At 41.4% G+C, this 24,306-nt stretch overlaps 1 protein-coding gene across 9 annotated transcripts; it reads left to right on the top strand.

The window, feature by feature from the left end:
- The first annotated feature begins 388 nt into the window (after positions 1–388).
- Positions 389–24,116, top strand: LOC114596435 (septin-8-A). 9 transcript variants are annotated; one of them, XM_028728018.2, is made up of 13 exons: positions 389–704; positions 2,408–2,473; positions 3,190–3,298; positions 3,725–3,920; positions 6,964–7,150; positions 9,448–9,609; positions 9,782–9,878; positions 10,985–11,141; positions 16,344–16,379; positions 18,825–18,957; positions 21,741–21,931; positions 22,136–22,298; positions 23,670–24,116. In XM_028728018.2, exons 2-12 carry the CDS (start codon positions 2,429–2,431, stop codon positions 22,260–22,262), a joined length of 1,440 nt encoding a protein of 479 aa, XP_028583851.2. In that variant the 5' UTR covers positions 389–704; positions 2,408–2,428; the 3' UTR covers positions 22,263–22,298; positions 23,670–24,116. The 9 variants fall into 9 exon arrangements, with proteins under 9 accessions (XP_028583851.2, XP_028583849.2, XP_028583850.2 ...); XM_028728016.2 differs by having other exon boundaries at positions 3,187–3,298; positions 23,670–24,115; XM_028728017.2 differs by having other exon boundaries at positions 2,376–2,473; positions 23,670–24,115.
- The last annotated feature ends 190 nt before the right edge of the window (positions 24,117–24,306 follow it).

The following is a 24,306-nucleotide window of genomic DNA, read 5'->3' as shown; positions in this document are numbered from 1 at the left end:
CATTATGTTAAAGGGGTCTGCTGTTCCAGCCAGATACATGGAAACAACACCCTTTTGCAAAGGAAAAGTGGTGCATTTGAGAGCCATCTCTTTTCTGGGAGCCTGCAGTTCAGAAACAGCCTCCAGCAACTAACTTAACGGTCCACAAGTGACTTCTTGCCCAGCCCTTCGGCAGAACCGATGTCTATAATAGTGCAGTCAGTTCTCTCTCTTTCCTTGGCCAATTGCAGCCACCCCTCCTTCCAGCAATTTCTGCAGGCAAAAAATTCATTCTGCAATCCCGGGGCGGATTTAGGGGAGTGTTCAGTCACACTGGGCGCAAAGCCTTGGGGTGCAGCAACTATTCCTTTGAATGCAGCAAGAGAGGTGGGGTGAGGTGGTGGGGAGCCCCAAATTTTGGCGTCACACAAGGCACCCCTGAAACTCGAGACCAGAAGGTCTGCCCCTGCTGCAAATCTCCTTTCGGTTTTAAGAGCAGGCCTCTGTTGTCTTGTACTCCAGTTCCCAGGATTCTTGCAGCCTTGCCAGCGTTAGTTTTGCCCTTCTCCTATCCTGGTGATAAAAAACAACAACTTGAAGGAAACTCCTATCACATGACAAGACTTCTGGAAGGTTCTCTTCAACGCAGCCACTTTAGGAGGCGACATCTCAGGGCTGAGACAAGGCCTTGGTTGAGGAGCTAGGCCTAAGCAAGCTGAACAAAGGTAGGCCGAGAAGCCTGAGGCCTTGCGACAAACAGCAGGCCTGTCGGAAACAGTGGCAGCATTAAGCCCGTAACTGATGGCTGTGGCACAGATAGCGCTGTAATTAATCCACGAGCCCCTTACCACAGGCAGCAGTTTTGCAGGTTTGGAGCAGCCAGCAGCCTTCATAAATTGTTATTTGTGCTATCACAGTAAACAGAAGCCAGATCTTTAGCAGGGACACTAGATGCATTGCCACAGAGGGCAAATTGCAGCTGGCACATAACTGATTTTTTCAGGGGGGAGCCCCTGTTACACTTTTTGTGGAGAGAGAGAATGGGGAGACTCAGTTTACAATTGGGGAAAGGGAACTAACTTAACTGTTGGCGGGGAGGGACATCTTCTCCCCATTCTTTTTCAAGGGAAAAAAATCATGGCTGTGCAAATTTTTGTGGGCTCCCCTTGGTGAAGCTTTGAAATGAATCATATACAGAGGTTAATGAGATGGAGAGCATGTTCACAGGCTTGTTACTGTCGTGGGCTACTAAAAAAAAAAAGTTGGGAGTAGGTGAACGCTTCGATTTCATGTTGTATTTAGTTGCAAAGAGGTGGGTTCTGGCTGAAGAGGAAACGCCAGCTTACTTTACTTGTGTTGGGATGCCACACTAATAAAAACAAAAAACAGGGTTTTGTTTGATGAGAACAAGAGACAGCGGGCCTAGAGTTTGCGAACTTTCCCTCCCTTCTTGGATGCAGCTGTGAGGAGGAATTTGTAAACATCCGCTTTTGCTTAGCCAGATGATGTTGTCTCATAGGGACCAACAAATGGGATAAGTGTGGTTTGTTTGAAAAATGCCAACTGCACATGGCAAGTGTCATTTTCTCTTCACTTAACAGCTCCTCCTTGCATGCATGCATGCTCCCCAACCACAGTGCTTCTTTCAAGATAACATGCTGCATCTGTATCACCTGAAAACAGCATATGGGCAGTGCCGGATTTACGTATAAGCTCAACAAGCTATAGCTTAGGGGCCCACTTTCTTGCGGGCCCCCCAAAAAATTAAAGAGAAAAACTTGGATGTACATTTCCAAAATATAAGATAAGTTCAACAATTACAGTACTTTGATAAAATACTTAGGTCCATAAATTATCATATAGCCTATATTCAACACAAAAAACAATTTGTTGTTGACAAAGGACAGCTAGACATATAAAGGGCCCCATTACCTTCAGTAGCTTAGGGCCTCATCAAACCTAAATCCGGTCTTGCATATGGGTAGCACCCAACAAATGCATCCTATCAGCAAAAGCATTTACGCTTCCACAATGAACTTTCCTTCCTCTTTTCTCCCTGTGCTTGCCCCTCATCTGCTCCGAAGGGTTGGGGGAACTTTTAGAATACATTTAGTGGATGCATGTATGGGAGATTGCTGCAGAAGCAGAAATCTTAGTGTTGATGGGACATGTTAGTTGGATACCACATGCCTCAATGTCTTTGTTTTTAACTCACATACAAAATAGGTCCAGTTAATCAAATAAATAAATTCCCTATGATTATTCAATTATGATTTTATTTAATCTAGTCCTACCACATTTTCCTTACCCAGTTCTTTTAATTTTTTTTAAAAAAATATTTATTCAAACTTTCCTCCTACCTTTCCCCCCCTCACCCCATTTGTTCTTTATTTTAGAAAATCATTTGGTCTACTTCCCCCCCCCCCAGAAGTATAAGTCTGAGACGAGAATGAGAGCATCCTATCCACCAGTCAATAAAGAAGAAACAAGGAGTGTGAGTAAAGTAATCGATGAGTATTCTCTTTATATTGCTATAGTACTACAGAAATAACAAAGAGTCTTGCGGGAATTCTGAAGACTTATAAATTCATGCGCTTTCAGAGACTACAGTCCACAATGGCTTATGCCATAGTAAATTTGTAAGGAGCCACAAGATGCTTCCCCCCTGCCCTGCTGCAACTGTCCAATATGGTTAAATGTTGTTACCTTTTTAGATAATGTATAATAAATGTTTTTAAACCTTCTCAATATAAAAAAAGAATGATAGAACATAATTTGGCATGCACTGTTTGAATTACAATTATGGTCAGCAAAGTAGAAATTCAAATAAAATGTGAATTCACCCAAAATAAAATTGCAATTTGGTTTTGTTTGTAGAATTCTAACTATACTGTGTAACAAAACAAAACAAAATCTATCAAAGGCTTTTTTCTTGCAGTGCTTTTTAGCAGTTGTACAATTTGTTGAGCAGAACAAAGTTTAAAAATTGCCATTGATTACTGTACCCTTCTTCTAGATCAGGGTTCTAGATCGCAAACTTGAGTCTCCAGTTGTTTTTGGACTACAACTCCCATCATCCTTAGCTAGCAGGACCAGTGGTCAGGGATGATGGGTGTTAACTTATTTAGACTTTGCAGCAACTTGCTGCCAACATAGTAGTAATAGTGTTGCAGCCTTGTATTCCAGTTTATATTATTCTTTCCACAGCAGAGTTCCCGACCCTTATCCTTGTCTGGTCATGTTGGCTTTGATAGTTTACCAGATCAGCTGGTTAATAAATATATCCAACAGGGGTTCTGCTTCAACATTCTCTGCATTGGTAAGTAAAATAGCTGTTAGCAGCGAGTTATTTTATTTTAAAACTCATTACTATTGAAAAATCTGAAGGAGAGAAAAGTGACAAAGGTGTTGCCCTTTTCCATTGGTATTGTACTAGTTCAGATAAAAAGAATTACTTAAGTGGGGTTAAGTTTTCCCTAAGCCCCAAAAAGTTTGCAGCAAAAATAGCATTAGAATAAATATGATATGCATCCTTTGAGGAAATCCCATGGCATAATGATCAGATACTGCTATCATAAAAAAGAGACAATGGCCCCTCTGAATTAATTCCTTAGTTACAGCAAATGCAATTTTGCATTCCACCCCCCACCCCCCGGGGAATGTGAAAAAAATCAATTACCCTCATTGTGTTATGGTGAAATTTGTGTGGCATGTATGTACATTTTTTATCTGTCTTTAATTGTAGGGGAGACTGGAATTGGGAAGTCAACTTTGATTCATAGTTTGTTTAATAACAGTTTTGATTACCGTGTGTCAACACACTTTCAGCCAAATGTACGACTTAAAGCTGAGACGTATGAGCTCCGGGAAAGCAATGTTCGATTGAAATTGACCATAATAGAGACAGTTGGATTTGGCGATCAGATAAACAAAGAAGATAGGTTAGTATCTCCTCACTTGAATAATGTCATATTAATTTGCCAACTGACATGCCATCTAGGATCTGACATTTGCGTCATGTAGTGGTGTTGATAGGCTTATTGAATTCATTTTATTTAAATTTATTGACATAGTTAACACACCCGCGCATAACCAGAGTTATTTAGAGAAATGAGGTAAACATTTCCAAATTTATGACTTATCAGCAAGACTTTCACTTTATGTGTGCTGATCTGGAAAACAATTTCAGTTATCACTAAATTGACAGAATATTTTAGAAAAGCACTCCAGTTCTGATGACATTGTCTAGGACCCAAATACCTACTTCATTCTTACCCAAAGGCTTATGTGTGCCCACTGCAACTTTGACTTTCTCCCCGACTGAGCAGCTGGAAGAAGTCTGCTGCCTGTCACATAGGAACAGCTGTTTGAAGAAAAACAAAGTGCCTTTAGGCTAGATGAACAGTTATTTGGATTTGGGCCATTTTCTTCGGATGAATTGGTGCGATCCAGTGATTCTGTTTATTTTATTTTAATTTTGTCGGTTGTGTTTTGTTACTTTTATTTGCTTTAAATTGTATTTTTATGTCTTGTGAATTTTATTCACACTTTTGTGCGTTGTGCGTTTTGAGGAAGGGTCGTGAAGAAATGCCTTAAATAAATAAATAAAGTTAATGGAATGAAGGTCCTGTCATGTGTGGAACTGAAGCGCCATTGAAACAGTTATGGCCAAGGGCATCTGAAAGCAATTGGTTTGTGCTGGATTGTCAGTCATTCACAAATCTGCTCACCATTGCCCGTCTGGTGATGCCCTTTCCCCTCTGGCGAGTGTAACAAGCCGTCCCCACCAACTCAAGCTGTGTGCTCCTGTATCCTCACTCTCATTTAACCTGTTCCCAGCACCATCCTTCCCCCCTTCCCAGCACTTCTTTGTCCTAAGAACTGGTTGTGTGTGAACTAACTACGTTATTCCAGTGCAACCTCTTCTCTTCCACTCTGAGCTGAATATAATGGGGTTGTGCGCCGCTGCATATTGGGCAACAATGGCAGCTTCCCTACCAATCGTGTCCATTTCCACAGGTTAGGAAAGCTGGAACTTGGAGCTAGGCTGAGTTCTGGGGCTTCAGCAGTGAAGAAGCTCAGACAAGCAACTTACACTGACGCTGAATGCTCAAGCTGTTTCTCTCAGACCATGATCCAAGCAGTTGTTTCTGTGTTCTTCCCACTCCTCCCAAGTAGCCTCGTGCAGCTAGCTGAATACTTAGGCAACGCCTCTGATGTTCTTCCCTGGCTTACTGTCTCCTCTATTCTTGTGGCCCTGGGGGAATTGAGGGGAGGTGTGAGAGCTGGCCAGGAACCCGGGCAGCTGGGGTCAGGACTGTAATGGACAGGCTCTGGGTCTGCCTCCTGGTGACCCAGCAACCAGTGAGAGCTGGTGAAACCGGCAGCCAATCAGGAGAGTGTGTGTGTGTGGAATTCAAGTGAGATGCTGACAGTTTAAGAGTCATATAAGGACTTTTCTGTCTAGGCAGGCAGATGGCATCTCTGACTATCTGAGTGGGCTCAGATAGTGATTGTCTGTCAGTAGGGACAGTCTGAATTGGTTCTCAGAGATTGGGATTTTGCTCTCAGTGGGAGAGGGACAATCAGTGTGGGCCTAGTATCTGTGCTTGACCAATGGGAGAGCTAGACAGCTTTGACAAGGATGCTTGCTAAAAGCAATTCAAAGGGATATAAGCCATTCAAAGTTGGGCCATTTGTCTTCTCTTCAGAACAAGCTAGAAAACATACTTTGCTGCATTGCAATTGATATTGACTACCTTTACCCTTTTCTTTTCTGTATTGGGAACTTTATAATAAATTATTCCTTATAAACTATTTCTGGTGTTTTCTGATAAATTGTCCAACTGACTGGCAAAAACCTTACATAACTAGAATCTGCTTGATAGTTGAAAGAGCTGCAATCAGATATCCCAATTTGCTTAATGTCATATCTCCAGAGAGGTGACCCTAAATTTAAATCCTTCAAGACTCCCTGTCTGAAACTTGGGAGAGCCACTGCCAACCAGTGCAGGCAGTATTGAGCTAGATGGACCCATGGGTCTTACTCAATATGTGAGGCACCTTCCTATGCTCCTGGTCAGCGTAAAGCTTGAACCCTAACACTGAGAGACTGGAGAGAGAGAGGGGGTAGAAGGAACTGCTTGTTTCTCACTTTAAGCAATGAGAAGAGAAGAATGGGCTGTTACAGCAGTCACAGAGCTGGGAAGACAGATTGGGGGGGGGGAGGCAACGAGGAAGCAGCATGGAGTCCCCTCTAAGCTCAGGAAGAAGTTAGGGGGTCATTTATGTGATGCTGTGTTTTAAAGGTGCTTTGCAAAACACAGAACTGTATGGAAGATCACTTCCCTTTTGATCTTCCTCTTCTTCACACCTGTCAGTGCTAGGCAGTGCTCAGTGCATGCTGCCCACCACACAACATATCCCACTCCTCCAGTTAGTATGGGCTGGAAAGGACGGGGATGCATTGGTGCGTGAGCACTGCTCAGTGCAGAGAGGTACTAAGAAGGTGGCGTTGGTAGTTTAGATTCACAAGCATCCTGGAGAGGAGCTTGGAAGAGCTGTGCAACATCGCCCTTCTCAGCTTGGGGCTTGGCAGGGAGATAATGGGATAACTGCTGATGGGGCTGAGCTTCAGAGGTGATTGCCTCCAAGTTTTGTGTGAGGTCAGTAAAACTCCCAGTTATTTTTCGGCAGGGTTGAGGCAACTCCCGATTTGGTTACCAAGACCAGCCAAAATGTATGGACTTCTGTGGATGTGCCCTTGTTTTGGTTTAGGATGATAATATTCAGGTCAAGAGGCTTTGTCTTTTTATAAGCATATACTTTAGAGAATAATTTCCTAAGATTTCCTAAGAATTTCGCTGAATTTATACTAATGTCACTGCTGTTTTACTGTCCCTTGGCAATTTGTGTTTATCAGTGTATTAGAGTTAAACTCAACCTTTGTCCTCTTACATCAAATATTTCCCCCCTTCTCTGCAGCTATCAGCCAATAGTGGATTATGTAGATGCACAGTTTGAAGCCTACCTCCAGGAAGAGCTGAAAATTAATCGTTCCTTGTATAATTACCGTGATACTCGTATCCATGTGTGCCTCTACTTTATTTCACCCACAGGGCATTCCCTTAAAACTCTTGATTTAGTAACCATGAAAAATCTTTCTAGGAAGGTAAGATATTAAAACCAGAATTCATTCAACTTCAGTATTTTATGTCGTGGTTTGATAAGGCTCTAACTTGTGCAAAATATTCCCTGCTAATTAAAATAAATGCTCACCATGCTTTTAAGATCTTACAACATTGAGTAAAACAAGCGCTACTCAGAAGGTGAGAAAAATCATTTTAAATTTAAGTACAGAGTCTTTTGCAGATACTTAAATACTAAATCACAGTGGTTCAGCCGACTATTTAAATTTTTTACTTTTATAAAGCAGCAACGTCAGTAAGTAAGTTAAAACTCTAGTACAGTTATATAGGCAGAATTACCTTCTTATTCATTTGCCAGTCGTCACTTTAGTCTTGTCTGATACCTATCTTCCAATATGGCCTAGTTCTAGCTGATGATGTAAACCAGAGGTGGGGCCCTCCAGCCAGAGGACCACATTCCCTTGTCAATAGTTTTCCAGGAGCCACATGGCAAGAGTAAAGGATGTGACTTTTAGAAGGCTGTTTTCCAACCACATAAATTTAAAGGTCTCTACATATCTCTCTATCCAGGCAAGCAAGAGGCATAACCAGTCTCCAGATACAACTTCCGTAAAGGGTATGATGCCGGAAGGGGCTGAGGCTATGAACCTATGCCTAAGCTGTACCTTTATTTGAGGTGTACCTCAAATTATTTTCAGGATTTTAAGGCAACCTGGGTTTAGGTAAAGGTAAAGGGACCCCTGACCATTAGGTCCAGTCGTGGCCGACTCTGGGGTTGTGGCGCTCATCTCGCTTTATTGGCCGAGGGAGCCGGCGTACAGCTTCCGGGTCATGTGGCCAGCATGACAAAGCTGCTTCTGGCGAACCAGAGCAGTGCACGGAAACGCTGTTTACCTTCCTGCCAGAGCGGTACCTATTTATCTACTTGCACTCTGACGTGCTTTCGAACTGCTAGGTTGGCAGGAGCAGGGACCAAGCAATGGGAGCTCACCCTGTTGTGGGGATTTGCACCGCTGACCTTCTGATCGGCAAGCCCTAGGCTCTGTGGTTTAACCGAAAGCACCACCCGCGTCTCTAACCTGGGTTTAAATGGAGTTTAAAGCAGTAGCTCATTTTATAAACATGTGATTTGACAATGTTGGCCCCGAACTAGGTTGCCTTCAGTCTTACGCTTTCCCCTCCACCACACAATCACCTCTACCTCATAATTCCACCCAACTCTTCCACTTGCATTTCCATTTGACTATAGGTGGATAAACTTTAATGCACAGGTGTAGGTCCTTTTTCAGCTGAGGGCCGTTTTCCCTTCTAGGCAGCTTTCTGAGGGCCACTTAGCAATGATGGATGGGGCCAGAGGGAAAAGGGGATAGAGGAGCAACAGATTTTATCTTTGTAAAGTAGGTTAGTTTCCGCACACACCTGCACACCCCTCTGCCCTCCATCCAGATAATAAAGAAGCATTATTGAAAGAGATCCCCCAACCTTACTTTAAGGGCAGAAGATTGGTTGCCTTAAAAATCCTAATCAGGTATTTTTAATGTGTGGAAGACTTAAATCTGACCTTGTTTTTAGCTTGTAGCTGAGTCAAGGGAAGATGTATAGAAATGTGTATAAAGTAGAAAAACCTTACCCTCCAAGCAGCAATATAAACATTCTCTCCTATACCTTTAGCCAAATGGCAGGCAGACAGGAAAGCTAGTTCTCTGCATGATTCATACCATATCAAGGGTTTTCACTTGCTTACATTTGCAAATAGTTCTTCAGAAGCTCTAAAATGCTGTCAGCTCACAAGGGATATGTTTGGTTTGTAAATGAGGAAGGCAAAAGAAAAGGCACATCCAGAAACAAGGAACGTATTTCACAGTAGCTAGCAGTACATTTTGTTGAAGTACAAAAAAACCTACAATTGCTTGCAAGGGAATCATTGTGGAAATCGTTGCCTTTTTGTTAGGTAATTGATTATGCATAAAACATTATACAAAATGCAATACATCGATGCCCTAGTAAAGCAAAAAAACTTTGTGATGATAACTGTTTTTGATGATGATGATGATGGTAAAGTTTTCTCAGTATTTCTGATAAAATGGAAAACTGAGCTATACGGATAAGTAGAAACTGCAAGTTGTTTATTATTATTATTATTATTATTATTATTATTATTATTATTATTTTAGCAACCTCATGGTACTGAAGAGCTGTTTTGCTACTCTGTTTAAAAAGCACCTTGCTTTTTCAGTAACATGGTAATTTGTGTTTTAAAAGTTCAGATTACTTGCAGATTTGGCTTTTATGAATACAATACTTCTTATTTCTTTAATAGGTGAACATTATTCCCCTTATAGCCAAAGCTGATACAATTTCTAAAACTGAACTACAGCAGTTTAAGGTCAACATCATGAGTGAACTGGTCAGTAGTAGACTCCAGATATATCAGTTCCCAACAGATGATGAGAGCATTGCTAACATTAATGCTAACATGAATGTAAGTACTTCACTACAAGTATTAGAATGTAAGTATTTTAATGGGACTTCACCTTATTTTTGACAGATGTGGTGGTCTTTCATGTAATTAGGCTACATGTTGTATATATTGCATTTTTCATTTATTCTTAGTGTTGACAGCAGTACAAATTTATTTACTCTCTGTTTTGCAGGCACACTTGCCATTTGCAGTAGTGGGGAGTTTGGAAGAGGTAAAAGTTGGAGACAAAACAGTAAAAGCTCGCCAGTATCCTTGGGGCGTAGTGGAAGGTAAAGAAGAGTTTGAACTCTCACTTTTTCCAGAATTAGTTTCCTAAGATAGTCAGCAGTGATAGTAACTTTGCATGGTTAATTGTCTGCTTCTCAACTGATAAAGTTCACATTTTGCAGCATCTTTATAAACTGCTTTCTTTTTTTTTTTTTGAAGCCTAGTGAATGATCACAACATCTTTTTGTCAGATTTGTGAACCAGGCTTTGTGATTTAAACTGGTGATCTGTAGCAGTACCATGAGTCTACTGTTCCTTTCTCACAGGCACATTCTGCAACACGTTATCAACACAATAATATTGCATTAGTGATGGATTTAGACAGGACATGTATCAACCAGTCTGCTTTATTAGTTGCACAGTGATACTTCCCCAATATTATTGTATTGTTGCCATCTGGAGGGGCAGTCTTGCACTGTACAGCAACAAAAGTGAAACAGCACACAGAACATTCGTGATCTAAAAAGGCACAAGATTTCAGCAGGAAATTATGGGACACACGCTTACCAGCCACAAAGCAAAAAGGCAGCTTGTCAGCAGTCTGGATTGCCCACAGCAGCCGGAGCTTGCTAGGATTAGTTTAAGGAGAGCTGCTGCCTCAGAATTATGCTGAAGCCTTCTGAGATGTTATAAAGGTTGGCCTGAACCCTCTTATCCACTCTGAGTAACTGATCTTTCTTTTAAAGGACCATTCTGCAAATAATGGCGTTTATGGTGTGGAAGTGGTGAGGGATGAATTGGAGGGTTGTTGTCTGAGCTGGAGAAGTCCAGTGAGGGCATATAATCTGGCCTGGATGGTGAGGAATTGGGGAGGGGGTAATACCTCTTCTGCCTTCCAGTACCTCCCATGTGCCTCTGAGCTGGCAGATGCATTTGGAAGGGGAATTTCCTGATCCCATCTTTGCAACTGCTACCCAAGCCTCTCCTTGTGGTTCAGGAGACCCTTGCAAAATGTAGGAGATGAATAGGAAAGACTGCCTCTGCTCAATACCTCCCCTGCAACCTCTTGTCCCGCAATCCCAGTGTGAAAGGGCTTTTGGGGGGTGTTTCCTGCATCCCATGGTAAATTCCAATAGGATAGAGGTGATATCTTATTTTATTTCATTAGTGGAGAATGAGAACCACTGCGATTTCGTTAAGCTCCGGGAAATGATGATTTGTACAAATATGGAAGACTTGATAGAACAAACTTGTTCTGTTCATTATGAACTGTACCGGCAGTATAAACTGGAAGAGATGGGCTTCCGAGACACTGATCAAATCAGGTAAGAGAGCAAGCCTTTCCTATGTTTTTAATAGTTAAACCAGTTCCCAACATGGCTTTTGTAATTACTTCTCTGAAGGTATCTTGAATCTTAAGTGTGTAATTAAAACTGTTTGCACACCCCCTAGCCAATTTATGGGGGTGCATGGGGGGAGGAGGGAGAGGAAAATGTGCTATTGCACAGACTTCCGCTAGTGGGGCCCCTTTGTTGAATCTGACCCCATAGCTTAGCTCCAAGTAGCATGGCAACAATATGATCAGGGGGGGAGCGAAGTGGCTGCAATTTTCCTTTTGGGTCCCCACGTGCTTATTCTTTCTGTCTTAAGTCTAAGCCATGTTTTGGCTTTGTGTTATATGAGTACAAGGCTTCTGAAAGCTTTATAAGTGTACTCCACATACATAGTTGTTTGTAAGTGCTAAATACAAATCTTAGGTGGTATTCAATTAAGACTTACTCAGCATAAGACCCATTAAAATTAATGAACAGGACTAACAATTGAAATGTACCGGGACTTCCGGTCGGTGCCAGCGCTTAATGGCGGTCCTACCTCCGAGCTCCGGAGAAGGACTGCTCCGCAAGTTCGGGTCTTACCCGCTACGGCGAGTGGGGGACCCCTAAAATCTCAGGCGCGGAAGCCTGAGAGCAAGGAGACTCGGTGGGCACCTTTGCGCCCCCCGGTACTGTGAAAGAGCCTTTTTAAAGGCTCCGGAGCGGCATCGGGAGTGAGCGCGGTGCTGAGAGTCGCTACCCAGCCTGCGGAGTGAAGCCGCGTCGCCATTAGCGGAGAGCGCCGATTCCTTCCTGAAAAGAAAATCTGGACTGGATTCCCGTGAGTAAGAAGGGAAAAAAATTCAGGAACCTTTAAAAATAGAGAATTTGGCTGAAAACGGGAGGGCAAAAAATAAGGAAGTCTGCCCCCCCCGGACTGCAGGAATTTAAAGCAACGAAAGACCTCGCTGCAGTTATTAGAAACTTAGTTGCGAACTGTCAAACCTGAGCTGTCAAAAGTATCTCTCCCCTCCAGATTGGCAGGAGAAGGGGGAAAAAAGACAGTCTTGTGAAGATACTTTTAATTTAAAGGGAAACAAAGTTTTTCACTGCTCTGATCCCCGGGACGACCTGCCAGGACTTAACACCGGGAAAACTGTTCTTTAAAATAACTTTGAAGTGGAGATAGACTATACCTTAAATGGTGAAAAAAATTTAAGACATTTAAGATTTGAATGGGACTTTGTTACTGACATTGGACTAACCAAATTTAAATTGGAGAAAAAGTTTTACAACTTTAATGGCGGACTTGAGACTTTCTACATCCGGCTTTCTGTCTCTTTGTTGTTTCTAACTTGGAAACTTTTAACTGCTCCCTCTTGAGGGCTAAGAGGGAAAAATTGCAAAGTAACTGACTAATAGTGGGATTTTCCATTGCAAGTTTTTCCTGTGAGAACGGCCTTGGGATATGAGTGGCACGGCAGAGGAGATAAGAACCAGATCTAAAGCTAAACTAACACAAAAGAGAAGAGGTTCAATCTCTGGCAACACAGTGCCTGCACCGGACAGTGTGACAGCAGCATCAATGGAATCTATGACACAGGCACTGCTTAAAATAAATCAATCCCTTGAGGCCTTAACAAAGCAATCTACAGAAAATTCAAAGAAATTGACAGAACTTACAGCAAGATTGGATTTGAATACTACATCAGTGGCAACAAATACAGAATCTATAAATAGACTGATTCAGGAATTTTCAGAAACAAGGAAAATTGCAGAGAGTGCAAAATCTGTTGTAGGTGAGACACAGGAAAGACTTGTGCCGATTGAGAAAAAGGTGAATGAGCATGAAGCGGCCCTCTCCTTACTGGAATTACAACGGAAAGAACGAAATCTGAAATTTAGACAGGTTCCAGAGAAAGAAGAGGACAATCTGGCGGAATTTCTCACAGAGGCAATTCTGGAAAATTGGCAAGGAGATCTGGAGGAAGATGAAGTGGGGATAACAACTGCTTTCAGACTTGGTAGAAAGCAAAGCAAGAAGTCAAGGGATTGTCTGATCACCTTTAGAACCAAAGAGGAAAGAGACAAGATACTGAACCTTCACTATCAAAAAGCTTTGGTGATTGGAAACATTCAAGTCCAAATCTTTAAGGACATCCCTAAATACATCTTGGAAGTGAGGACTTTTTATAGAGACCTTGCCAATTTGCTGAGGAAGAACTTCATACCCTTCAGGTGGGAATTCCCACAGGGGTTGTCCTTTAACTACAAAGGGAAGAAAGTAAGAATAAGAACAGTACAGGAGAAAGAGTACTTTTTGGAGAGAAACCTAGAGGACCTACAGAAAGGTACGGTGGACCCGGCAAGAGAAGGACAAGGATTAACATCAGAAGGAGGAGGGCTAACGGACATTGCAAATCTATCATTTGGACTACCACAACCGCCAACTGAAGAGGAAGAAAAACTTGGAGCAGTCGGAGGATCAAACATCTAACAAACAAAATGTCTCTGCAACTTCTAAGCTGGAATTGCAACGGTTTGAACCATCCCAGAAAAAAACGACAGGTTTTCCACATTTTGAAAAGGGAACAACTGGATCTGATATGTCTACAGGAAACTCATATAACTAGAGCACACAGGAAATTGTTGGTGAACAAAAGATTGGGACAAGAATTTATATCTTCCGATAAAGTAAAAAAGAGAGGAGTAGTGATTTATGCAAAGGAAAAATTGGACCCAAAATTAAAATTTAAGGATGAAGAAGGAAGATACCTGGCAATTGAAGTACAGATCCAGGGGGAAAAATATTTGATAATTGGAGTATATGCACCAAATGATGGGAAGGCAGAATTTTTTAAGAAGTTGCATGAGACTTTACTAGATTATCTCGACTGCAAAATAATAATGATGGGGGACATGAATGGAGTGGTTTCTACAAATATGGACAAGGCACAAAGACAGACAATATCTAAAGAAGGAAGATTACCAAAGACTTTCTTCGAGATGATGGAAAATATGGACTTGATTGACATCTGGAGAACAAAGAATCCTCTCGAGAGAGAGGGAACTTTTTTCTCGGAATCTAAAATGACATGGACTTTGCAACAGCCAATCACTAGCACAAAAAGAGTTTTAGAACTGATCGAGATATTTGGTCAAGTTGCAGGATTTAAGTTGAACAAACAAAAAACTAAAGTCTTGGAAAAAAACCTAACAAATGAAGAAAAAGAGACATTCCAGAATGAAACAGGTTTGGAGATAGCAAAAAAAGTGAAGTACCTGGGGGTGAATTTGACATCGAAAAATGTGAATCTTTTTAAAGACAATTATGATAAATGCTGGACAGAAGTTAAGAAAGATTTAGACATATGGTCAAGGCTGAAACTTTCCTTGTTAGGCAGAATTGCTGTTATCAAAATGAATGTATTGCCTAGAATGTTATTTCTGTTTCAGACATTACAAATAATAGACAAGATGGACTGTTTCAAGAGGTGGCAGAAAGACATATCGAAATTTGTTTGGCAGGGCAAAAAGCCAAGAATAAAATTTAAGACATTAACAGATGCGAAAGATAGAGGGGGTTTTGCCCTGCCGGACTTAAGACTTTACTATGAATCAGCAGCGTTTTGCTGGTTGAAAGATTGGCTGCTCCTCGAGAATACAGACATTTTGGATCTTGAAGGATTTGACAACAGATTTGGTTGGCATGCATATATATGGTATGACAAGGTAAAATTGCATAAAGGTTTTAAGAACCATATGGTGAGGAAAGCTCTGTATAATGTTTGGATTAAGTATAAAGACCTGTTTGAAAGTAGAACCCCCAGGTGGTTGTCACCAATGGAAGCAAAAGAGGTGAAAAAATTGAATATGGGTTCTAATTGGCCTAAATATTGTGAAATTATAGAACAAGATGGTGAAAATGTAAAATTGCAGAGTTTTGAGAAACTGAAGTTTAAGGTGAGAGATTGGTTACATTATCGACAGATAAATGAAGTATTCAAACAGGACAGAAAGAAAGGCTTCCAAGTGGAGAAGTCAAAATTAGAAACAGAACTGTTAGAACCCAATACTAAAAATTTGTCAAGAATGTACAACTTGCTGTTGAAATGGAATACTCAAGATGAAATGGTGAAATCTAATATGATTAAATGGGCACAGGATATTGGGCATGACATTGAACTTGCTGACTGGGAGCAGTTATGGACCACTGGTGTTAAATTTACGGCATGCAATGCCTTAAAAGAAAACATTATGAAAATGATCTACAGGTGGTACATGACTCCTGCTAAGTTAGCAAAGATCTATCATTTGCCCAACAACAAGTGTTGGAAGTGTAATGAAACGGAGGGAACCTTCTATCACCTTTGGTGGACCTGCCCGAAGATTAAGGCTTTCTGGGAAATGATCTATAATGAAATAAAAAAAGTTCTGAAGAGAACGTTTGTTAAAAAACCAGAGGCCTTTCTCTTGGGTATGGTGGGCCAAGTGGTGCCAAAGAAGGATAGGACATTTTTTATGTATGCCACTACAGCAGCAAGAATTCTTCTAGCAAAGTATTGGAAGACGCAAGATTTACCCACGTTGGAAGAATGGCAGACGAAGGTGATCGACTATATGGGACTGGCAGAGATGACTGGCAGAATTCGAGACCGGGGGAAAGAGGCGGTGGATGAAGATTGGAACAAATTTAAAGTTTATCTTAAAAACTGTTGTAAATTGGAAAATTAGGGGCTCAGAGTTATAAGAGATAAAGAACTACAGTTGTATTAATAACTAACTGAAGTTAAATACATGAAATATACTCAAGTTATGATCAGAGGGTTGCTGAAAAATCTTGAAACAAGAATGCAGAAAAGGGGTGGTATGGGGAAGTCGTGTTTTTGTTTGTTTATGTTTATGTTTTTGTTTTGTTTCTTTTTTATTTATGGAAAACTAATAAAAATTTATTATAAAAATAAAAAAAAAACAATTGAAATGTACCCTGAGTAAGTCTTAGTTAAATACCACCCATCATTTTTAAAATTAAGTACATAATTATTTCAGTGTTATATTTCCGTAAGAAAAAAAGCAAATTCCTTTAACTTTTAGAAACTTGGAATGGTATCAGTTTCTTTCTGTGAGCCAGGATAACATAAAATTGGGTTCCTTAGACAGAACTGTGGAAGCACGCTGCAACTTGATAAATCTGTATCTTTGTTTTGTTTTTAGGATTCCAGATTCCAAAAAGACAACTCATAGAGAAAGGTATGTTGCCTTATAGCGTAGAATGATGGAATTAAAGTTTTTAAATCCTCTCTCTGTATGTGTGTGTTTTAGAAAGAGACAGCTTGGTCTTACAGGAACCAATAGTGACATGATCCCAGTACTGATTTGGAACTATTATTGAATTCCCTCAAGTGCAACTCAGAATGTCTCCAGCTGTGTACTAATTCTTCATCTTACAAATATGGGTAGGGGACCATAGACCCCGGAGAGAGGCACTTCCTGTCGGATTAGACAATATCTAGATCAGGTGGACAAATAGCCTAACTTGGTATAAGGAGTTTCCTATGTTCTTAAATACCAATTAAATTGCTTTCTTTCTTTCTTTCTTTCTTTCTTTCTTTCTTTCTTTCTTTCTTTCTTTCTTTCTTTCTCATTGATGTTCTAAACAGATATGCGAGATGCGTGCTGGCCTCAAAACAGACTTTATTTACAGTAGTCGCTGCAGTACTAACATTTAACTTCTGCAACAGAACATGATCTGTGACTAGAATAAATAATAGTTCTGTAAAAACAGGGAAATTGACAATTAACTTGCCTTAACAGTGTTGGTAAGGGGGACACAATCTCAACTTTGACATAACCTTTCTGAAAAGATGCTGCTGTTCTTCTCCCTGTTGAACAGTAAGGAGTTGAAGACTTACCTTCCAATGTGAGCTGGTAAATTGTTTTCTTCCCCCGCTGTGAGATGAACTTACATTTGGCTCTACCTCCACTCATCTAATGCACATCTACGCCGCTCTGAATCCAGCACTGGCCTTTGGTCTCTCCCCACCCCCCCCACTTGTCCAATACTTCTTGCAGCCTACATTTACACATGGCAGAAGCATGACATTAACTTGGATGGATTCATTGGTGGTTAGGGGTGTAGACTCATAATTGCCATAGCAGCCAACCAATAAACATCTTGCATCGCAAGTTGTTGCTAGAAACGGGATGAGCCAGCTGTTCCTCCCAAACTTGCCTCGCTAGGAAAAGTTATATGCCTGACTAAAAAGGAATGGGTACAGATTTGCAAAGGGCTAGCTTCATCTGCTCACAGCCAAGTAGATACTGAACTTGAAGAAGCTGTAACTGGTTTTGTTATCCCAGTTTAAAAGCAGGGAAGAAGCACATGTAGCAGTTAGACTTGGTGCAATAAGATGATACCACCTAACGCCGAACCTAGTTAGGGTGTAAAACGGGGTGGAAAATCTGTGGTCCTCCAGATGTTGCCTGGGGCTGATGGGAGCTGGATACCCAACAACATCTGGAGGGTGGCAGGTCTCCTGCCCTTGGTGTAAAAAGTTACAACAATGACATCTTAACACCTGGGTTCCTTTAAAAAGAATTAGAATGCTTTCTAAGCGAAAGGCACCTTTACTCCTTAACAGATGCCAAGAGTGAGATATTTGGAAGACCTCTGGCTGTTGACATTGTATGTATTACAGTGAGATTGGAATCAGCTTTCAACTGTAAGATCAGCAAGTTTTATTCTTTGTCTGGTTCAGAGTAGTCTCTTTACTGGAAAGTGACTTTGTAGAGAGAATATCCAGTTGTCAGTGTGCCAAAAAGGAAGGACACATCCAGCATTCTGAGAGGAAGCTTAAAAAACTGATAGAAGATATTCTAGACTGGCATGTAAAGAGGAGAAGAATGAGAAAGCCAGGCAAATAATGAGAAAATGACATCTTCTTTTGCTGTCAAACATAATCACTACAGATTTTAAATGTGGCAATAATTCCAGTGGGTACATTAGTTGATGTAGATAGATCTGTTTGGTGGTCTGCAAATGCACAGTGATAAAAGAACTGAATTTTCTCTGCTGAACAGGAAAGTGTGGAATAACACTTGCTTGCCTGAATGTTGTCTAATCTCACAAAGAAATCAGAATAAATGCACATTAAATACCCTATGTTGTCTAATCTCTTCATAAGTAAATCAGGCTGAATGTTCATTAAACAAGTCATCTGGAAGAGACCAAATTTTTCTCAAATTAAGTTCTGTTTCAATTGATTAGGTATACTCCCAAGTTAGATGCATTTAGGATCAAAAATAAAAGCCTGGGCTACCTATGCTTTGTCCACTTCATCATGATTAATTTGTTGCCTTCATGCTATTCATAGCATCACTGCTTGTCCTGTTCTAAGAGCTTTTAGAACCAGTTTATAAATTTAACAAAAGGAAACATTGTAAGTGTGGTGAGACAGCAGACTGTAAATGTTCTCACCCCCCCCCTTTAATTGCAAGGTTTGTAAGATGAACCAGGTGTAACTCCAGTGCACACCTTCTTGAGCAAAACATCTCCTTGTACTTTTAATCTCCCTGTGAACTTTCACAGTCTCTCGTGCACAGGAAAGCTGATCAAATGTGGTTGGGTTTTGTAAATAAAATGGGTGAATGCAGCCAGCTCTGAATGAAGGCTGTTTTACATTTTATGGTCCTCAGTCTGCAGGAGACTTATGAAGCTAAGCGGATTGAATTCCTTAACGGATTACGGCAAAAAGAAGAAGAGATGAGGCAAAGGTTTGTTCGGAGGGTCAAAGAGAAAGAAGTACAGTTGAAAGAAGCTGAGCGAGAAGTAAGCCCATCTCTCTTATAGTTCTTGATCTGGTTGTAGTGGTAGCTTGAAGACATTATGTGGAGCAGCAGAATAAGATGGCTAGAGTCTAGCAAAGAATGCACTGGAGAGAATGATTCTTTGGATCCTGATCATGGCTGGAATTCCATCACGAGTCAGGACCAGAGAGACTTGCAACTAAATATTCAGCTGTGTCCCAAATATGTCTCCTCCCCTGGTTTGTTTGTGTGTGTCCACATGCGCATGGTACTTCCCTCTTCTTCCCTTCCCAGTGTCTCACAATGAGTGGCAGAGCCCTTCCTCCTCTTCCTTGTTCACACAGCTGGAGCTGATTGGCTAGGCACGTTCAGCATTAGGGAGAAGGTTAACAGATTCTGATTTGGTTGTTGAAGTGATTTATTGTGGTTAGGATGGTCTCTACTGCAGTGTTGCTGTGCTGGGTCCATCCATTTCTTTTTCTGCTCCCATTTGCTACGGTTGAAAATGGGAATGCCCCATGTTGCATAATACAAATGAGATAACTGCCATACTTAGAAAGACGAGAGATGTGTGTGAAGTGCAAGCCAGAGGCAGATGGAAGCCAGAGAGATAGAGCCATGTCTGCTTTCTGCTGGAATCCAAGGCTGTGGCTATGGAAGGAGCAAAACCCTTTTGGGGTACTAATGCTGTGAGCTCCCCAGGTTATATTTATGTGTAAATAAACCATATATCATAAATATATCACAGTCTTGGCTGTCCCTCATTCTGAGGAAACAGAGCCTTGGAACGCCTAGAGCAGCCTTTCTCAACCTGTGGGTCCCCAGATGTTGTTGAACTACAACTCCCATAACCCCTAGCTAGCAAGGCCAGAGCTCAGGGATGATGGGAGTTGTAGTCCAACAACATCTGGGGACCCACAGGTTGAGAACTGCTGGCCTAGAACATGGGTAGGCAAACTAAGGCCCAGGGGCTGGATCCGGCCCAATCACCTTCTAAATCCGGCCCATGGACAGTCCCAGAATCAGCATGTTTTTACATGAGTAGAATGTGTGCTTTTATTTAAAATGCATTTCTGGGTTATTTGTGGAGCATAGGAATTTGTTCATTCCCCCCCCCCCCAAATATATGCTCAGGCCCCCCACAAGGTCTGAGGGACAGTGGGCTGGCCCCCTGCTGAAAAATTTTGCTGACTCCTGGCCTAGAACGTAACACTGACAGGGGTGGTGACTTAACCCCACATTGAGGGGGCTCGGTGTCACGTGACCCGTCCTGCCTCTACCTGGCATGCCAGTGCTCGCCTCTTGGCGGTGGCCAGTGAGGAGGGTGAAAATCACCCTCTGCACCTCTCTCCACCCTGGTGGGCCAGCGCTTGCCCAATGGCAGCAGGGAATGCAGAGAGTGAAAATCACCCTCCGTGCCTTCTACCCCCACCCAGTAGGCCAGTGCTTGCCCGTCTGCATGGAGAATGCTAAGGGTGAAAATCATTCTCTACGCTGGCCTCGCTGGGTACAAGAATCATTGTGCAGTGCTGCCCAGCTGAGGAGAGAAGCAGCAATGCTGCCACAACCCTTCTGCTTCTCTCCGCCTCCCAGGTCAGACCTGACCCAGGCAGAGGCGGAGTTAGCGGCGCACAGGCTGTGCACCCAGAGGCGGGGCTAGCCACCCATGGGGGCAGGGCAAGCGTCCCAGGGGAGCACCGCGAGTGGCCCCTCAGGGATGACACCCACTGCACCCCCTTCCTCTGCCAGTGGACCCAGAAGCAGAGCTACAGCTTGGCGCAAAGGAGCTGTACAGCCCTGTACAGGAGAGGGGGGGTGGAGGGGATGGTGGGGGAAGATGGGGATGGTGGTATTGGGGAGGGGACTCAGCCCCCTGCCCAGAAATACTGAGGGAGCTGAATCTCCGTCCACCCCTATCGTTGGCGCCCCTGCGCACTGCTCAGACATTGGGGTGGTGTGCAGCGATATTAGATGGTGAAATAGGCATCTTATCTGCGGGGGACTCCATTTTCCTGTCCAGCTGTTCAGCACACAGGGATCATCAAGTTCATGTGGCAACTTGCTGTTGATTTAGATCAGAGTTCCAGGAAACAATAGAAACAGCCTTTCATAATTGCATAATGATAGGGGTGCCAACTTGAATAAAATATTCAAGTATCCCAGGTAAACCCTGCCCTGCATAATAGATCCTAGGACACACACACTATTTGAATGGCAGTGCCAATCAACTGGGGTGTGTGTGTGTGGCAGCTCTCTCAAATATTTTAGGGTGGAGAGGGGGTCAAAGGGACTTAGGCTCCTAGGAGTTGGCTCCTATGCTTAATGACATCACAAGTTGATCTAACATAATTTACTGAAATCAGTCTCCTTTGATTTAAAAGTAAATTGTTGACCAGAAGCTTACAGTATAACTCATAGTATCATATGCATATTGAAAGATGGGCTGATCAAGGCAGTAGGCCATGTTGTTCAATTGGGAAATGTTTGATCTGTTCTTCATTTAGCAAGAATTGGGAAGTTAACTATGCGATGCTCTGAAAGAATGATACCCCCCCTTGAAAAACTTTTATGAATAAAACTGATGTCCACATTTGTCATTAAAAAGAAATCAGTTCCAAGTTACTCTAAGAAAAGGTTTTAGTGCACTTGTGTCAATAAGTGAACTACAAAAATAGTTAAGTGAAAACTCTGACACTTGTTAAGGAAATCAGTCTCTGTATTTGACCTTGTGATTACTGAAGATGGTATGTTAAGTGCTAGGCTACCACCTTGTGGCAGAAGTGATATTTTTGTGCTTGACTTTAGCTACAGCTGGAGTTCGAACATTTAAAACGGATTGATCAAGAAGAGAGAATGAAATTGGAGGAGAAAAGAAGACTCCTTGAAGAAGAAATTATTGCATTCAATGACAGAAAAGCTGCCGCAGAAATAATCCAAGGGAGGCCACTGCCCCCTACGCCCACTGTTGGGTATAAAAAAGATAAGGATCGTAAAAAGTAAGTAATCAATCCATAAAATTTTAGGATTTGGATTTTAGGACAGGGTACACTGTCCGGTTCAGATAAATATTTTAAGCAGTATAAATTAATCAGGTACCAAATATGGGGGGAAAACCATTTTGTATTAACTTGTTCAAAACTGTCTTGCTGATACTATCAGACACTTTTACGAGAACTCTTCTTTTTAATATTTGTCCTAAGGGATCAAGGTTTTCGGCTTGAGCTCCTGTGCTTTGATGTCAGAGATCAGGAATTTGTGAATATACAGGAGGAGAGAGAGAAAGAGAGATTAGAAAGGGAACGAGCCCACAGGGAGCACCATGAATAGAATTTGGAAGCAGTTTGAAAACGTTATATGGTTAAGGTATGTTACGTTTAAAAGTCATAGAAAACAGATCCATATGGCCACAATGTGTGTTTTTTTTTCATTTCTAGGAATATTCTGAAATTCACAAAAGTCTTTGTGGCGATGACAGAAGTTATTACAGAATTATAAACAACCTCAATCAAATATTGTGGAGAAGGGGGTTCTTGCTGCGCTAACTGTTCTGCTCCAAATTCCAACTACTCTAAGGAATAACTATGCTAAGCAATTCATTTTAATGCTAGAAATCTGCCTTTAAATGATGGCAAGGTCATTAAATGATCAGAAATACCATCGTCTCAGTAGTGACTGTTGGGCAACATAGAACAATTTCCACAAACTTGCACAGCAGAAATCTGATTGCACTATGTGACTTTCTTTTCCCCTACCTCCAATTCCTTGCACGCCCCTATTTTTTTTTTCTCAGAGGGGTGGTCCCCCTGCTGAGAATAGTGTATATAAAAGGACATTTCTTTTAAGCTGCACTAAACAGAGCAGATTTTGGGCTGCAGGGGACAGAAGGAGAAACTCCATGGAATGGACAGACACCAATTCACACTGCATTTACTCTCACCTGTGAATTTAATTCAGGGGTCAGCAACCTTTTTCTGCTGTGGGCCACTCCACCGTCCCTCAGACCATGTGGTGGGCCGGACTATATTTTGAAAAAATAATAATGAACGAATTCCTATGCCCCACAAATAACCCAGAGATGCATTTTAAGTAAAAGGACACATTCTACTCACGTAAAAACACGCTGATTCCCAGACCATCAGCGGGCCGGATTGAGAACCCCGGGCCTTAGGTTGCCTACCCCTGATTTAATTCAGCCTTGAAATACATTCATGGAAATTACTAAATATTCAGTTATCAGGGCACATTCCGAAGGGATATGATGCAAACACTTTGCTGAAACTAAGCAGGTTTGGGTTTGATCAGTGACTGGATTGGAATCTGTCAGGGAAACCCATGTCCACCACCGATGAAAGAAAGGTAGGAAGAATAGCCACATATTAAATAAATACAATTTAGCAACTACTTTTAATACTTCAGAAGCCTGTGTACCTGTTTTAGTCATTTGTTGCTATCCCATCAGGGAGAAGGCTAAGCTGTAAGCCTTCATGTGCCATTGAGTTTTGGATGAAAGGACCGTTAAACCAAGGAAACTTCATTGTAGTCTGAAGTGATTCAGTCAAATAAAGTCTGTATCAGGGTGATATTTCTCTACCTTTGAGTCAGTTCAAGTTCTCTCTATTTGGTATTCATCAAAATAAATATAAATACATGGAAGACAAAAGCTTTAATACTTTATGAATAGTCTTTGCTTTCTGTGGAGAACAGGTGTCCCTAATATAACTCCTTCTGTTTCAGCGTTGGCTTTATGTGAAAGAAGAATAAATACAAGAATAAATTATTCACAGTTCTCTATGAAAATACTTGGGTCAGCCTTCCCCCCTTTTAATGCAAGTTAACTTGAAAACTGACTCCTGTTTAACAAAGGGAAAAGTATATTAAAATGTATAATTAGTATCACATAATGTACTGTAGGTTGTTGTATTAAAATATATAAAATGACAGTTCTTTTAAGCTATTGATGTGCATTTAAACTGTGGCCAAGCTGTACTCACTTTAAGTGCTGTACCTAAGATCACTGTGCCACAAAAGATTTTTTATTTGTGTTATGAATACTCTTAGCATAGAAATGATTATATATTACATCTGTTTTAAAGAACTGGTGCTTCTTGAATGTGTTAACTGCATATCAATGAATATCCCCATTTGAAACATTTGTTGAACTGAATAAAATATGTAAACCTGTTTCAGAAAACATTTTCTTTTCTGGAAATGTTTTTTTTAATAAATGCACATTCTAGCTCTGTGATAAGCTTAAATTAAAATGGGCCATGATTGCCTTTGCAATGGCAGTATTCATGCAAACATATGCTTTACTTGAAAATAGATATTGAGAAGTATTGAGAAGGGAATCTGGTGTTCCAAGAAAAGTCAA

The sequence above is a fragment of the Podarcis muralis genome, chromosome 4 (assembly GCF_964188315.1).
Source record: "Podarcis muralis chromosome 4, rPodMur119.hap1.1, whole genome shotgun sequence".
NCBI classification, from domain to species: Eukaryota; Metazoa; Chordata; class Lepidosauria; order Squamata; family Lacertidae; genus Podarcis; species Podarcis muralis.
This window is presented reverse-complemented; position numbering and strand designations above follow the sequence as displayed.